The sequence below is a fragment of the Oxyura jamaicensis genome, chromosome Z (genome assembly GCF_011077185.1).
Source record: "Oxyura jamaicensis isolate SHBP4307 breed ruddy duck chromosome Z, BPBGC_Ojam_1.0, whole genome shotgun sequence".
Classification (NCBI taxonomy): Eukaryota; Metazoa; Chordata; class Aves; order Anseriformes; family Anatidae; genus Oxyura; species Oxyura jamaicensis.
This window is the reverse complement of record NC_048926.1, coordinates 10,943,170-10,960,219: the sequence shown is the minus strand read 5'-3', so window position 1 is coordinate 10,960,219 and position 17,050 is coordinate 10,943,170. Positions and strand designations below refer to the sequence as shown.

Sequence of the window (17,050 nt, the reverse complement as noted above, 5' to 3'; positions counted from 1 at the left end):
CAATGTTTTAAGGCATTGTTAGGCTGGGGTTTGCAGGAGGTGATTATTGTGTGCTGCCAAGAGGATGAAGCAGCTCTGCGATGTTTGCGATGACTTTCTGTGTTTTTCCCTAGGTGCCGGCTCCCGCTTAGAGTCCGTGGGGGAAGACGATGAGCTGATGGTGGAAAATGGTGAATCGAGCTATGAGATAGCAGTGAAATACTCCCGGGGTGGGAGAAAGCACTCTCTGCCACAGCAGCTGGAGTCAGCAGGAGCTAGGCAGGTGGGTGCAAACCCGGGTATGAGCACTGCGTGTCCCTCGGACCACGCCATGCCAAACTGGGATGCGTTGCCCACCTATGGAGAACTTATTTCCTCTGAGGATGGGGTAGAGGGGTACTTCATGCTGTGTTCAAGCCTTAAAGCTGATACCATGAGCTCTAGAGATCTGAGCACTTAAAAACCCATCTCTTCATTTAAATGATTTGATGATGTAGGCATTTTTTTAGTTTGTTTTTAGCAGATAAGGGCTTCAGTATATCATGAAGCTCTCCTTGGTGTTTTTAATTTAAATTGTGACTGGTATATTACAAAATGATGCTACTCTGTGAAATGTGGGAAAATTACGGCAAGGTTCAATCTGACTGTAACGAGCTAGGATTTCATCCCTTGAGTGCTCATCTGAATATATCTGTTAAGATCCCCCCCCACCGTCTCCATCCCAACACAATTTTCCCGGTATGACATCCCAGTGCCTGTGCCAAGCAATCAGAGCGACTGACTTCCCTTGTTTGCTGCTGTTTACTAGGACTACCACATCGTGAAGAAATCCACCCGTTCCTTCAGTGCCGCCCAGGTGGAATCTCCATGGAGACTGACCCAGCCGTCCATCATCTCCAACATTGTCCTGATGAAAGGGCAAGGCAAGGTGAGCGTTTCTACATGTCTGGTTTCTCACGTGTAGCAAGAGACAGCATTTTAAAGGCATCTCCAGCCCCCAGGACTTCCAGCAGCTGGATGAGACTGGTTTTTGCTCTCAAAGGTAGCACAATAACAATAAACGAATCCCATTTTCAAATGTAAATGCCAAAGTTACACCTGCGAAATGCAGGGCAAACAATGTTCCTGTCACACGCTTGACATGGGGTGGCTTTCATTCTGATTTGGTGCATCTGGTCATTACTGAGATACCAAATATTAATAATGGATCTATAAATATGTATGTATATGCAAAGTTGGGGCAGCTACAGAAGAGTACCTGTTTGCATGCATATTTATGGACAAGCATATTTTTTTTTCTGTGGAGCCTGGATACATTTAAAAAATCACTGTAAATTAAGCGTTAAACACAAAGATAGGTTCCTGGTTGATTGTTTATCTGAGAGCACTTCATTCTCTGGGTCACAGAGTCCTCTTTTCACTCCCCAGTAATGTGTTAGCACAATTCCTAGATACCAGCTGAATGCTAAAGGAATAAAAAGGTATTAAACTCGGTGTGTATTGTTTTCCCTAATGTAATCCATGCTAGTATTGGAGCTCTCACTTAAATATGCTAAAAATATGCAGTTGTTTTTTTTGTTCTGAGATACTGTTTAAATTCATCAGATGGATGTGTTTTGGACTAAAAAGCCTTGTTTTGACTTTCAAGCTCAAGTACAAAACAAATCCTTTGTTGTACTTCAAGTTTAACAAAGAATTGGAAACAGTGACTTCTCTGGTTAGATTGACTTACAGTTGCTGTAAGTCTCCCTGTTTTGGGAGCTTCAAATCTTTAAAGAGATTTTCCCAAGCATGTATTTGTGATTTTTTGTTTACCTCTTTCTTTTTTGACCTTTTTTTTTTTTTTTTTTATAAGAATTAGCTTATCTCTCCCTGTTTGATAAGCCACCCTCGCCTGCCTTTCTGCAGCTAACTCCAAGGTGTTACAAAGCAGTTGGGAACAAGCAAACTGTAGTCATTGTGAACCACTTCAAATAGTTGCTGTTTCAGGTGCTTTGCACCCACCTTTAGAACAATTGTTTGTATTAGAATAAGCAGTGCATATGATTTGTGTAGTAGCCTTTGCTTTCTATCTTTGTGTGGACGTGGCACTTAAGAAGTATTTCCATAGAGTCACCATGTTGGTGGCTCGGAGCCAAGTGCATGACCTCGATTTTTCATCTGTAGCTAGATCTGTATGGGTTTTTCTTCTGATGGGGAGTTACAGCACTTCAAGTTGGTGGGCACCCCTGCTCCTTGTAGCTGTACTGCTCCTGATCAGCCCCATGCAGACATGGGGAGAGCTGCTGTGTCCGTTCAGGGAGTGCCGGGAGCCTTGTGCTTCCTGCAGGTTGCTTTGCAGTTGTTAGTTGTGCAGTAAACCTTCACGTGAATTATTTCATGTTTCAAAGTGGAGATAGGATGCTTCCTTTTGGGAAATCAGTAGCATCTTATCAAATTACTAGAAGCTCATAACAATAGTAGCGTACTTTATATTCATGGAGTAAAATGAAAGAGCTGCTTGCTGTATGGGGTTGCAAACACAGCGTTAGTGCCTGCTCCAACAGCATCCCTCAGCTGGACAGCACTGCCCGTGGCGGTGCCCTGGCTTCAGATCACTGAACGACAATGTTCACACTTCCCCTGTCCACCTGGTCAGTGACTTTTCCCTTTAGTGTGTAACCACTACAGCGGTGACAAGAGGAGAAATATAGGGGTATGGATCAAGGAAGTGCTTTGGCTAGGAAATAGCTTGGCAGAAGGCAGAGAGGTTTGTTCTGCTCTGCTCATCCATTCTCCGATCAGCTTCACAAGGCGGTCCTGCAGCCAGCCAGGGCAGCACGGGGGCAAGAGCTAACAGATGGAGCCCTGGGGAATGTATTGATCTAGATTTATTTAAATACACTGTGGTACATGTCTCCAGAATAATTAAAAATGTACATGTGCGTGACAGCCCCCCCATGCCAGCCCCCTTTGAGCTACATTCCTGACATTACAGCACTGACCTCATGTCATGCTCTTAAGCTTTTTTTTCCTGAGGAAAAGCAGGATCTGTGACAGTGCAGAAAACTACAGTTAATCTTGGATATAGATCTCAGGGGTGGGAATCTACTGTCTGTCAATTTAAGAGCAGTGTGTTACAGTTTTTTAAGTTAGAGTAGGATATCATAAAGCTTGTTATCCAGTGTTTAAAAAGATCTTGAAATAGCATTTTTTTTTTCTTTTTTTGCTACTTTTTTGGGCTGAGAAGTGTGTTGCTGTTAGAATTAATGTAAATCAGGAGATGCAAGCAGAGAGTAAGACTGCAGTGTTATTCATCAGAATCTATTAGGTCTTCATCTCTCCTTTGTCTGTACGTTACTGGCAGTCTTTCTCAGACAGGTGATGATAGAGTAAGGTGCCAGCTGTGCAACTTCTTTTTCTGCAGGGTCTTGGATTCAGCATTGTGGGAGGTCAGGATTCTGCTCGTGGACGCATGGGGATTTTTGTGAAGACCATATTCCCAAATGGAGCGGCGGCTGCTGATGGCAGGCTTAAAGAAGGTACAGTAGACAGAGCCCAACTGTATATAAAGGACCAGAATGGGATACTCTTTCAGTCCAGCAGAAAAATTCAAGTACAGCTTTATTTAGGCACCTGGCCATCAACAAGAGGCTGTGGAGGTTGTAACACACCCTGTTTGTCTGTCCTGGGGAAGCTCTATCACAAAGGTTAACTCGATTATGTTGTGTTTTGAGAAGGGGAAACTATAGCATAACGTTGTTTTTTCCTTCAGTGAACTGTATTTGCCCAAGCCTTAATCTCTAATTCCTTAGATACAAAGGGTCATCGATAGCAACAGCTGGCTTAAAGATGCTGGTCCGAGAAGAGGTTATACAGAGTGGTGTGCCTAGGAGTCTTTTTTGGGGCCCTGTGTTTTATGAACCTCTTGGTATGATTTTGATGTGAATCCACCAGAAAAAGAGGAAAGATGGGATTGGCAGTAGGATCACCCAGCTCATTAGAGAAGCAGATATCTCCTGGCTATATTACTACTTTTCCAGTCTCAATCTATGAGCTGGATGTGTAGCCTGTTTGGTGCATGTTTGGACCCTGGTCAGAGTCCTCCCTTGCCAGACAGACACTTAGGCAGTTAAAAATACAAAGTGACCACAAGTTTACAGTGTTGGTCTATAACTCCTCTGTTAAGGGATGGGTAATTTCTATTCCACAGAAAGTTGTTCCTGTGTTACTTCTATCCCTCTCATATCATCACTTCCATCTTTGCATCTCATCACACTTGTATTTGAGGCTGCTTTTGGTGCCAGCTCTCAAACTCACTGCCAGAGGGAAGCTCGCGCCCCTGCAGCATGGGCTGTGCACTCACCATGGGAAGCCAATAAGTAGCAGCTGTCCAATAAACCCAGCAAGCCTTTGCAGGATATTCAGAGCTCACAAACTACTTTTTAATTTATTTTTATTCTTATTTTATATTTTACTGGGGCTAAAAATAAAGAGAGAATGGGTAGACATGGCTGATGACATCACTACATCTAATTTTGCACAGACGGATGTAAAATTGCAGAAAGTGGATCTGGTTCCTGCTCACTTTGCCCTCCTTTTACTAAAATGAAAGAGGTTCAACACAGCTGGGTATAAGTAGTAAGGTCCAAAACTGGAAGCTTGTAATAAGCAGGTAGAAATATCACGGGAAATGTTCGTTGGGGTGAGAAGGCCGTTTGCTATTGCAGTGTGTGAGCTATTTGCTTCTCCCTCCACAGGTGCTTGGTAAGAGGAACACGTTTGTTTTCTGCACGTGTATGCAAGGCCATTTTTTTCTGAACAGGCTTTGGAGTAACGTGCTGTAGTCTTTCACTTAGATTCTCATTTCTTTTATTGATGCTCACAAAAGAAGGGAAATTTTATAGTCTCGTTGGACTTAATGTTACGAGCATCTATTTCAGACTTCAGAAAAAATCTGTGACGATTTCGATTTGTTAGTACGAGAATGCCAAGTTAAGGATTTCTGCTGAAGAGCAGTCTTTACTCTACAAATTCATCATTATTAACTTCTAAAGGCATTAAGACAAGTGAAAATAAACTGAGAGTAGTAGAAAGCTTTTTACTGAGCAGCTAATTGGAATCCACACAGTAGCAGGTTGCCTTATGTATAAGCAGTTTTTTTTTTTTTACATCTCTGTAGTCCGTGTATTGCTGACATTTTTTTTTTCTTTTTGTATCTTATTACCAGGGGATGAAATCCTAGAAGTTAATGGAGAGTCTCTACAAGGGCTGACCCATCAAGAGGCCATTCAGAGGTTTAAGGTAGCATGGATGTAGTATGAGCGAGGTTCATGCTTCTCTTCATTCAATGACCTTTAGCACCTTCTTTTGCTAGCCACAATTTGATATATATAAGTTTACTGGCAGATGTTGGCTTTTCATGTTACCTTACTGGCTTCTTTGGTGTCTGTCTAGCAACTCAAGAAAGGCGTGGTGACCCTGACCGTGCGCACACGCCTGCGCAGCCCAAGCCTCACACCCTGCGCAACTCCCACCTTGCTGAGCCGCTCCAGCTCCCCCAGCTCCAGTGCCAGCGGTGGCACGCCGGTCCCTGGCCCCGACGAGACGGATGGTTCCTCCTCCAGCCGCAAAGGCCCCGGCCCAAAGGACAGGATAGTCATGGATGTGACGCTCAATAAAGGTAAGGATCTGTTGGAATGAGCTGGGAGAACAAATCAGGTGGCTGGGAGATACCAGGCAAAATGTGAATTAACCTCTCAGCAGCCCAAATGTCAGTGCCCTTCTTGTAAAGGGCAGCCCTGAATAGGGTAAATCCCTGCAGAGTACTCAGAATTGCCCAGATGAGATTGCACTTCTGCATGAGGATTGGTCTCATTATCAATAATTGCACAAGGGACGCTTAGTGCATATGCTCTTTGTGGTGGGACAAGCATGTCTGCTTTAAAGGCCTGGGAGAAGTTTTTAAAGTTAGGATTACAAATTTGGAGAGAGATGATGTCCAGCAATTCCTCCTCCACAAACGCAGTTACCTGAAAGAGAGCAGAGGGGAAGGTGGTTGGGGAAATCACTGAATCAGAGATAACTTCTCACCTTTCTTCATGCCTCTTTGCTGACAGATGCCATGCAGGTATTTAACAAGAGAGCAGTGCTGTTAGCCGTGTCTTCTGTGCTCCCATTTTTTGAAATAATTCTAAGTGAGAACTTTGTTGGATTGCTTCTCCCAGTCCTTTGTGCCTCAGACCAGATCAGACCTTGTGCAACATTTCCAGTCCTAGGCGGTTCCCAAGGCACACTGAAAATTTGCCAGGAGCAGAGTTAGTCCTTTCAAAGGTGGATCTCAGAAAACAGGCAGGATCAGATATTTTCAGTCCTGATTTCCACTCTTGGTCTTGGCTTCCTGGCTGGCTGCACCTAAGGCCAACCCTGAAACAATACGTGAGTCTTGGTCTCCAGATGGGATGTGGGAACACAAACACTTATGTGTCCTGCGTGAGTACAATGTGCAGGGAATAACAACACTGCTCTTTGTACTTCTTGTTTCTCACAGAGCCAGGGGTTGGACTTGGCATTGGTGCCTGTTGTCTTACTCTGGAAAACAGTTCTCCGGGGATATACATTCACAGCCTGGCCCCAGGATCAGTCGCTAAAATGGATGGCAGATTAAGGTTAGTTAAAGCAAAAACGTGATGGAGTGGTTTTACAGTAACATTGAGAATTCCTTTTCACCTATTGGTTGGTGTAACATGGAGGGGATTTATACTTAAGTGTTCACCAAAAAGTAACCATTTAAAGACACTCTAAAGTTGTATTTAATACTCAAGAAACGGTATTCTGTGTGCTAGAAGCAATATGGTCATTAAAATTTGTTTTGGGGTTTTAAAAAATTCTCTATGTAGAAAACCAAGCCTAATAGCACCCTTTGAGAAAGGGCAGCAGCAAGAAGTGCAGCCTTGTGTCTTTTTATCAGAGTAGCCACCAGAGACCCCAGATTGGCCAGGCAAGTGCAGAGTTCTGTTAGAAGCTCTGTCACCTGAAACTCTGTTAAGAGGAGCTGGGGGGAGATGTTCTACCTTTCTGTGTTGCTTCATAAATGCTATTGGGTGATGGGAGCATCATTTGGGAGGGGAGGCTGTGGTTAAGACACTCTGTGACCACATAGTCTACACTGAACTTGTGGCTTGAACACTGCTGCAGAAGACTTGTCTGATAGCCTTGCTTTTGTGATGGGCAGAGTGCTTTCTGTTTCCTTGCTCACCAGGAAAACTGTGGCAGGGCAATTTGGCTTTTGGAATAAGGGAAGAAGATAATTTGGCAGTTGTATCCCTGCAAACCTGGGGATTGGTGGGGGGAGAGAATAAAAACAAAACAAACAAACAAAAAACTTAAAAGTTCCTACCATACAGAAATGCCTATAGGAAACAGTGCTTTAATGCCAACTTGCTTTCTTGTAAGCCTCTTTTGAAAAGATGCAGTGTTGGTTGTGTCTGTATGTAACAGCTGCATCATTTATTAGCTTCAAATGATTGATTATATCCAGGCATGCTTCCCAGTTTTCTAGCTTGCTTCTTTGAGACATTGCTCCTGTTGTCCCACCAGTGGTTTATGGCTCCATAAGCCAAAACTTACAGGATGGTTTTGATTTCAGAAAACCACGTTAATCAGATACTGATTTTATGATACTAGAGAGGTTTTCATCCCAGTCCCTCTGTGTCTGAGCTCCCCCTCTCAACTATGTGTTTGTGTAAGTGATTTAATTTTCTTAGTTTCTAATAGGTGTTTCAACCTAAAAGGCAGGCAAAGCAGCAGCACAATTAACTGTCAGGTCATCCTTTTATTTCATGAGCCTTCACCAGAGAGTAGGCTACTGAAGGCTGCCATGTGCAATTGCTATTTTGCTTTTGGCATGTGGCCTCACGGTGTAAGCTCACTTCCATTGTCACAAGTAACCCAACATAAATCAGCAGCAGTGGATTGTTTAAGTGTCTATTTAAAGCAAATGTTTCAGTAATTATGGAGAATGCTTTAATGATTTAGTTGATGATCTTTTCTTTGAACAGTTCCAGATGTCTGAGCACTATGAGCAAGAGTTATGAAACTGGAAAAACAAACCTAAACAATCTATGCTTTCCTCTCTCTCTCTCTCTTTTTTTTTTTTTTTTTAATGGGTTCGGTACATTAATTTTAAATAAATACATGCTTATCTCGCTCAATGTATTCCTGGAGTCATTTCATATATTTGTATCTAAATTACGAATTTCTTATCAGTGTTGCTGTTAAGTAATTCAGTATGATGGGAAGGAATTGCCCATCTGAATCTAATTTTTCCTCTTCTGTGCCCATCAAGAATCTGAACGCAGAAGGAGAATTGAAATTTGCTTTTGCTGTAGTCCAAATGCAGCCAATTTTCTCTGTTGATTTAATACTGTTTGTAGCACTGACGGTAAGTACAGAAGGGATCGGTGGACCTCCCTTGCAAAGTCAACAGGACTTAAAGCATTCACGTCACTGAGAGCAAGAGCAAGACTGGCTTCTTCGCAAATCAGATCTGTTCCAGATACAAGTATCTTTGGAAAAGTTTGGCCACAAGACAAAAGCACAAATGTTCTTGTAAAAGGCGGATGCGATTAACTTGCTCTATGTCTCTCTGCAGTCGGGGCGATCAGATCCTGGAGGCAGATTCGGTCAGCCTGCGTCACGCGGCATTAAGCGAAGCCTACGCCATTCTGAGCGAATGTGGTCCAGGTCCGGTTAGCCTTATCATTAGTCGGCATCCTAACCCTAAGGTGAGGAGAAAACGTGGTAGCATATCTGTGCTGTTTTCGTCTGGTACGGTAATCTGGGTCTTGCTACTGGGAAAGTGGCAAATGAGGAGTATAGGATTTTTCTCTCTACGCCACGTATTGTGCAAGAATTCAGGTTAAAGGACACGATGCCTCCCAGTTTTGTAAGTTGTAACAATGCTATGCTCTCCTTGCTGCTTTTCTCTTCGTCACCCGCTGATCAAAGGCAGTTCTCCTGGAACCGCTTGGATGAAGTGCTTCCATCTTTCTTCATAGTTGGAACAAGTGGCAAAGCAAATATGGCACAAATCCTCCTTAAGGTTATTTTGCAGTTTTTCCATGAGTGGAATATAATTTAGGGCCCAGAATATAAATATCAACAGATTGAATTGATCAAATAGAGTGGAGTAATAGGAATACAGTTCTTAAAAAAGTAAAGTCTGTCCAAAGATCAAAGTTTTCCTTCAGGAATTAAAAAATGAGAATCTGGAATGTACTGCTACTGTGGAATCTGTGCAAGGGAGGTTTGAAAATAAGCCTTTGTTTACAAAGTGAGTGATTATTTTAAACCAATTTTAAAAAATTGATGATAGAAGATAAAGTCCTTTTAACCAAGCTGTAGGGAATAATGACTTCTTTTATTTCAATATTTCAAAGAATTTCGTGAGTGTACAAAACCTTCCTGTTTAAACAGGACTGAAGCTGTAAAAATATTTGCATTAGTGGGTCCAGAGAGCTCTGACTTTTGAACTCATAACTACAAGTAGAGGCCTTAATAAATCGATATCTGGGCGAACTCAGATTTCTTATTTTATAATTGTTTATTTTCTGCTAAATCAAATATACAAACAATAGACAAATAGGGTCCTACTGCCCAGAGTTTATTATCATTCCTGTGAGGCCTTGTGATGCTAAAAAGAAAGAGGCTGTGGTTCTGGTAGTTAAAGGTAAGCACGAGAGGGGTAAGAATTGGGCTTATAGCCTAAGATAACAATATTGCTAGAGTCTGTATGCTGTGCTGAACCAGCATGATGCTTCCATCTGATTGCATTATTAAGGTGTATAGACTTCTCAGAGTCTATAAGTAGCATGAAATAAGAACTCCATGGAGTGGAGCCTGCCCTTCTCTTCCGTCCTTCATCTCGCTGCGGTGGTGGCTTGAAAGCTGATGAGTGACCTAACCAGGTATCTGCTGAGATGAACTGAGTTAAGCTAATTGCTTGCCATTACTCAGTAACAGAGGGAAACTATTAAGTGGATCCTATTACAGTTTTCCATAAGTGATATTTAAAATGACAACAAATCCTTTGCCAAGAACTGCTAAGTAAAGTTAAAAGTTGAACTGGAGGGACCCTAAAGCATTTCCACCGCAGGCAATACTGAATCCACAGTCCCTTATAGTTGGTTCTCTGAAGGAGTATTCCATACAGGGAGCCATATTTATCCTGTGTTGCTGTTGCCTTTTTTCTGACAGCACTGGGGAATCTAAAGAAATTTTTGTGTGTTGGTGCTTTGTTGGTGGTTTTTAAATTAGTTTATTTTTTCTTAATAATACCCCAACCTGCAAATAGTAGTTAAGAACTAGTTTGTCACTCTCCACAGAACCAGTTTGATTTGCCTGAGGTGTGGAGGATGCTAAAGAATCAAAATGGGCAGAGCTTGCAGAAGTGTGGGGTTCTGGTTAGCTTTATCAAGTACTGCAGTCTGCTCAGCACCAAGTTTTGCTCTGGGGACATCCGGTACCTAATGGTTTGTGTAAAGGTTCTGAGCACGCTCTCAGGGTTTGGTCCATGTCCTGTAGGGACTCCCTGTGTCCCAGGAGCCCAAAGGCTTTTGGTTTGCCGTAAGGTCATGCCACAAGCTGAAAACAGATGTATTTCTACAAAGGCTCATGTTGTTTTAGACATTTTTATACTTAATCTCTCATTTTATGATACAAAAGGTCCACAGTACATTTGTTGCTGAATGTGTTCACTTTGGTGTTTTCATGTACTTCCAAGAGAAACACCACAACATTTTATTTCTTCTTGTTATTCTGAGTGAATGTGGCATTTAAAGTATGTTTAAACTGCTGAGTTTGCTTAGGAATCTTTCAAATCTTCTTGGTTCAGAAAGATTCAAGTTTCTGGTCTCTCTTTATGCTGAATTTTAATTCATGTAAAGCAGTGAGTACAGAAATTACTTTTGACAGAGTTAACTCACTTTCTGTTTTTAAATATATACTCCTGCAGAATAGTTTTTCCTGTTCTGAAATTATATGGGGTTTGCCAGTAATAAGAATTAAGTGCATGGCAATAATTCAGGAGAAAATTAGCAAATATGGTAAACTGGTATTTATTCTAAACCCAGGAGAATGCTAATTACCTATTACTGTTGTTTTTTTTTCTTAGAAAAAAAAAAAAAAAAGGAGAAATTAAAATTAAAATGACAGCTAATGTCTTGGAAAGTCTGGTATTCTTCCGGTATGTTAAGAGTAGAATATCTTCTGTTGCTGACGTATGCTTGTACAAAGCGGTCTTTGTCTATTTTAAAGAAATATTTTCTCAATAAATCAATATACAGTATTTAATTGAGTTACAATTGTGCTGTGATGGCACAATTTGACTTTAAGTCTGGTGCAGTTTTGTTTGCATAACATGGCACTTCTACGTCATTTTCATGAATTTAGCTGACTTCTGCCTTTTGGTTTCTGCGAGGTGGTGGGACAGAGGGAGTCTGAGTCAGGGGACCAAGACTTCGGAGCTCTCAACTATGTCTGCTTTACAGTAGCTTTAAATATAGCATATCAGAAATGAGTCAAGCGTTTGTAGTAATAAGTGGTCAGACTCCATATTCATTTCTTCTACCCAGTTTGATCTCTCTCTTTCACTCGACTTTAGGTTTCTGAGCAGGAGATGGATGAAGCAATTGCACGCACTACTCACCGAGAGAGCAAGGACACAAGCTCCTCTCATGTCACAGGTGGCAGCATGTTTTCTCCTAAATATTTGTCCTTTTCCAGATGTGGGAAGGTTTAGGGACATGCTCTAGGGTTCCCCAACATCAGCAATCTTTTGAGGGCCTTCAAAACAGCTGACAAGTTTGGGGAATGCAATCCCTATGTCCACTGAAAAAATTTTGGCAAAAACATCTGAATCAACTATCTAGATGAATTCAGATGATTCAGATGAATTAACTATCTAAACCCAACTTGCTTTGGGTTTTACTAGGCTGCTATGATCTGAAAGTAGGGGTGCCAAGAGGTGGTTGCCCTACCCCTGTAGGGAAAGGACAGGAAGAATCAACTCCATCTGGGTACACTTACCCATGTGGATAGCAAAAAAAATGACAACAACAAACAAGTATCAGTGTAACCATTTGAAAAAGTCCAGATATTGTGTACTGCACTATATATTTTAATTTGATTTTAATCTTTGGGATCATGTCAAAATGTATTCTCTGGTGTTTGTCTGTTTGCTGTTTATTTTTGAACTCCAGATTTAGCACTTACTAAAATCTTACCAATGAAAGCAAACTCTTGGCAATGGCAAAGTGACCAGTAAGACAGAAATGTTAGATTTGTAATTATCCTTATATCTGTGTCAGCTAAGACCTTTTTTTTTTGCAGTAGACTGCTGGTGGCTGCTAATTTATCTTCTGTGGTTGCACCTAGTCAGCAGTGTGCTCCAGCAGGCAAGGGGGGCTGTCTCCTGCTCATCTTATGTTCATAGCTCAGTCCTGGGCTGGCTGGAGTAATGTGTTTCTGCGATAATGTTTCACCTGATCTGAGGGAGAGCTTGGGCAATGTTAAATAAATCTCATTTTATGAAGGCAATTCAGATAAGTGGGATTAAGCACAGCCCCTGGCTCAGATGGTGAATGAGGGGCTTGTTTGGATATATGGACCACAACTTTAATTTTTTTTGACAACTAACTAAACTGTGTTCAACAGGAGCTGTACAAAAAAGCCCATCTCCTGGTGTGAAGGCCAAACAAGGAGAGACCTCATCTCCCCTCAGCTGGACGATGAAACGCTTCCTGGAGCCAGCAAGCCGGGTAAAAGGATTAGATGCAATACAAATAGTCTGCTTCAAATGCAGCTTTTACCGAGGCTCTCACTTGATCAGGGAGTTCAAAACCAAACCTCTGTGCTCCTTCCCTGTTGTATGGTCTCTGTAAAAGTGTTTGCTTCTTATGCCACATGTTCAAATCGTGACACTGGAGCTGTGAGCTCCTGTTTGCCTGCATGGCCGTAGCCTTTGGGAGCAATGTGCACGGCACGTCAGAGAAAGCTGTGGGTTCATACCTTCTGCCACCTCAAAGGCACCCCTGCTCTGCAGGAAGCTCCTGTTGACACAGAAATGAGTTAGCAGGAGAGACCTGAGCCTATGGGCAGAAGGCTGAGTGCTTGGTCTTTCTCTGTAGCTATTGCAGTAGAAAAGTCTCTCTCTTTTTTTTTTTTTTTTTTTTCCTCCGGGAAAGCCAAAGAAGCCATACAATCTGTGCCCAGAAGTACAAACTCTGCCCTTCTCTCAGTGCAGAAGGTGTAAAAAGGGAATTACAGAAGTGAATGGTTTCATCCTTTGTTTGTGTGTTGAACCACATCCACAAAGGAGTGGGATTTGGATTTATTTTTATTATTATTATTACTATGTGGGCCAAAAACATATTGGTGGGCTACATTTCAACCATCAAATCTTGACAGTTTGGTCCTCAATATACTGTCAATTCCTGTATTTTTAAAATTGACCTTAAACTTCCTTTGTTGACAAGGGTGATGTGAGTGGAAATTGTGGTGCTTACATGCAGGAATGGCTTTAAGCATTGAGGGTGACTGGTCACCAGCCTCGCTTTTTTTCAGCAGGGATCTGTCAGCTCCGAGGCAGAGCTTTCCCAGTACTTCTCACATGATGGTACGAGCCAGATCCCATTCTCTGATGCTGTGACTGGCTCCTGTGATGAAGAGCAACTCCGTCAGAAGAACAGGAACAGTTTGCTGGACGATGGATCTATTCTTCCTGGTAACCTGAGTAAGTGACAGAAATTTGTCTGGTCATTTGGTTAATGCAGGAAGAGTCACTGAGCACTAGTTTGCTTTGTGGAAGAGGTATGGTGATTCCTGTGCTGGTAAGAAATGCCTCGCAGCATAACACAAGCTGGTGCTGATCATCAGAAACGCTGGAAGATGGAAGGGGGTTACAACAATGCACACAAACGCCTGTTTCCATGGTAGTTGGTCCAAATTGCTGCTCTGATTATGTGAGAATGACTTTATTTGATCGGCTTGGCCAACACTAGATTGACAACACTGTCATTGCTGTTTGTTTTTTTTTTTTTTTTTCCCAAATCATCTGATTGATTACATTTAAATGAAAGCGTCCTTAGCAACCTCAAATACACGATTTCAAAATGTCACGTGTAGCAATGTAAAAACAATCAAATGTTCAACCTGACATCAGACATTTTGCATATGTATCTTTCTTCTCCCCATAGTAATTGAGTGAAAGAATCTTTCATTTCCTTATAGAGATGCACCTTATTTCAGATTCAAAGGATATTATATTTATTCTCCCTTTCCTGTGCTTCTCAAGTAATCTGTATTCTACTTACTTTTCTCTAGAAATTTATTATTTAATGTTGAAAAGCATTTTCATGGGTGGAGGGGGTGAACTTTCTATGTAGAAAGATGCAGTCCTTTCTAAGAAGGATGTGAAAAGGACTCTTAGGCTAATTAGACTTTAATTTGAAACTGATTGTCATGTGCTTGTATTTTTGTTTGAGAAAGCATTTCTCACTCACTGTAAATTGATCCAGGCAGTAGCATAGATTGAAGCAAGATGTGAAAGAAATTCTGTTGTTTAAAGTAAAATACACATGTGTATGTGCATCCCTTTCTTCTTTGGGTCACAGTCATAATTTAGAAATAAGCTTAAAATAGAACCAGATGTGCCATGAGCTGATTTCAGGAATTATCCATAAATTCTGGAGCTATCTGCCATTGCTCTTGCTGTGTATTTTAGCTAGAGGGAGGACATAAAAAACCTGCTTTTTGCTTTCTGAGGAGAGATTAAGCTTCCCTGCAAACAATGCCACATGTCCTCTGTTGCAGTCAGATGCATGATATTAAAAAATACTGATAAATGCAATTATAACTTTTTTTTTTTTTCCTAGCTACTAGAGAAGCAGGACTAGCAAAAGCAAATGGTCTGTCTTCTCCAACCAGTGGGAGATCATCTGGTCCTCACAACAAGCATGTGGAGTCTGTCCGACCTGGCATCCTTAGCGATAGCCCCAAATCTTCCCGCAGTCCCTTTCATCGACAGAGGAGGGTTGTTTTCTATGATGGTGATGCTAGTGATGATGATGAAAGTTCCCATATACAAAGAAGCCAGAGGGTCAAGAGCCAGGAGGATGCTGGCATCGTCATTACAACATCATCTGTAGAAATTGATGATGAGAGCCAGGACAGTGAGTCACCTAAATACACTGGCACAGAGACATCTTCCCCTGTTTTCAGCAACTGCATGGAGTCTGCAAACAACACACCAGAGCAAATTGACTCTCCTTTCTTCCCCATCATAGCATTTGACTACTCAAGTGTGCCTGAAGTTCGTCTCAGCAGCCTGAGTTTGAGGGAGCTCCGGGAAGCACAGCTGGAATCTAAGAGATCACCAAAACTGGAGCATAGAGCAGTCACGAGAGTGAAAAGCATGATGAGCACCGAGTGCCGAAGCCTTCAGAGACAGAGGGTGGAGGAGCACGGCTCTTACAACAAGCCAGTTGCAAGGATGCTCCCTCACAGCAAGAAGTGTGAAGCATCTGATGGGACGGGCCAGTGCCAGGGTGAAGTTGTCACTCTGGTTCGCAATGAGCATGAGTCTTTTGGCCTGGATTTGGAAATCCAAGCCGTGCCCTTAAAAGTTGTTGTCACAGGGCTGCGGCCAGGTGGAGCAGCAGAAAGGGTAATTTTTTATTTTGTATTGCCTTGTTGTGTTTTGTTTTCACTTTGCAGGGAGTGTGATTATTAAGGAAGTGATCTGTTGAGAGTAAGTGCAAGGGAGTTGTCTCTGCTGGGCAAAAATTCACAACCTATATTGTGCTGAAATGCCTGTTAAATGAAATGTTTCTGATTCAGAAGTGCACCCTGGCTGATTAAAAACTGAGAAAGTAAAGAGGCAGATAGATATACTGAGATGGACTCATCTACACTCAGAGTTAAGAGTTTGTTCTTTTGTTGTCTTTATTTTTACTAGGGGCAAAGACAAGTTAAGTAAATCCTGGTGGTATAGATGCTTATTAAGAGAGGAACTACATGGTAACTTAGAAAGTGTGTTTTAAATCCCTCTCCATTATTTTATATGCATATATCCCTCTGTCTGGTACTAGGAGGCCTCATGTGCTGGCCAGGTTTGCCGAGGGATGTGATAGTACCAGTAATGCATTGATCTTCTGTGTCTCTTACTTGCTCTTATTAGTGTGGATGCTGGCTTCATGCTGGACATGGAATTGCTGACTTAGATGCAAAGGTGCAGACATAGAAAGAATGATATTCTCTTGTACAAAATGGCATTGCATTTTTAATCTATTTAGGGGCCCCTAGTGTGAGAGGGGATATATCTCAGTAGTTCAGATTGGGCTGTAAGAGTTGGGGGGTTTGGGGTTCTGTTCCACCTCTTTCTCTGATGTATTATGCAGTGTTAAGAAATATATATATATATATATATATATTTTACTTTAAGAGCTTATTCCCTTTCCAATTTAATAATACAGAGGAATCCATTAAGTCCAGTGAGAGATTGTGACCAGGGATGTAATTCCTACATGAAGCAGTTTCAGTCTTTAAGAAACCAGGTCTGATGCAGCCCAGTTCATTTAAATGAAAGAGGCTGCGTCCTTCATCCTGATACTGATCTCTCAGAGAACCCAGAAGCTCTTTTGACCTTCCTGTATGAGATTGATCATGAATTCCCCTCCTGGCAAAAGCACAGTCTGCTTTTTATTTACATGTTGGCAAACTGACAGTAGAGGTACCTGTGCTCTTCAGTGGTGTGAAATAGAGAATGTTATTAGCCGTTAATTACTTCTCTGCAATCTTTGTCCATGTAGCAGGGCTTCTGAGGTGTATTTATAAATTCCTTGCATCTGTCATTGTATCAGGGATCCATGGGCAAGATGGCTGTAGGAGATGAGATTACCACCATCAACAGTATCCCAGTCAGTAAGATGACGTACGAGGAGATCTGCTTGCTTATGCAATGTCTTCCCACATCTGTAACCCTGGAGATCCAGAAAACAGCAGCAGGTAAGAGAATAGATTGGCTTTTGTACTA

At 41.9% G+C, this 17,050-nt stretch overlaps 1 protein-coding gene across 8 annotated transcripts in view; it reads left to right on the top strand.

Annotated features, from left to right (window-relative positions):
* PDZD2 (PDZ domain containing 2) overlaps nt 1-17,050 on the top strand; it is a 199,270-nt gene that overhangs the window by 161,236 nt on the left and 20,984 nt on the right. For 7 of the 8 annotated variants that reach the window (XM_035309157.1, XM_035309153.1, XM_035309155.1 and 4 more), the window contains 12 exons: nt 114-262; nt 788-907; nt 3,386-3,500; nt 5,189-5,262; nt 5,416-5,641; nt 6,509-6,626; nt 8,612-8,744; nt 11,621-11,702; nt 12,673-12,776; nt 13,582-13,750; nt 14,892-15,682; nt 16,878-17,022. In XM_035309157.1, the coding sequence (XP_035165048.1) occupies nt 114-262; nt 788-907; nt 3,386-3,500; nt 5,189-5,262; nt 5,416-5,641; nt 6,509-6,626; nt 8,612-8,744; nt 11,621-11,702; nt 12,673-12,776; nt 13,582-13,750; nt 14,892-15,682; nt 16,878-17,022 (2,226 nt within the window). The remainder of the gene's footprint in view (nt 1-113; nt 263-787; nt 908-3,385; nt 3,501-5,188; nt 5,263-5,415; nt 5,642-6,508; nt 6,627-8,611; nt 8,745-11,620; nt 11,703-12,672; nt 12,777-13,581; nt 13,751-14,891; nt 15,683-16,877; nt 17,023-17,050) is intronic. The other variant, XM_035309154.1, reaches the window with a different exon arrangement.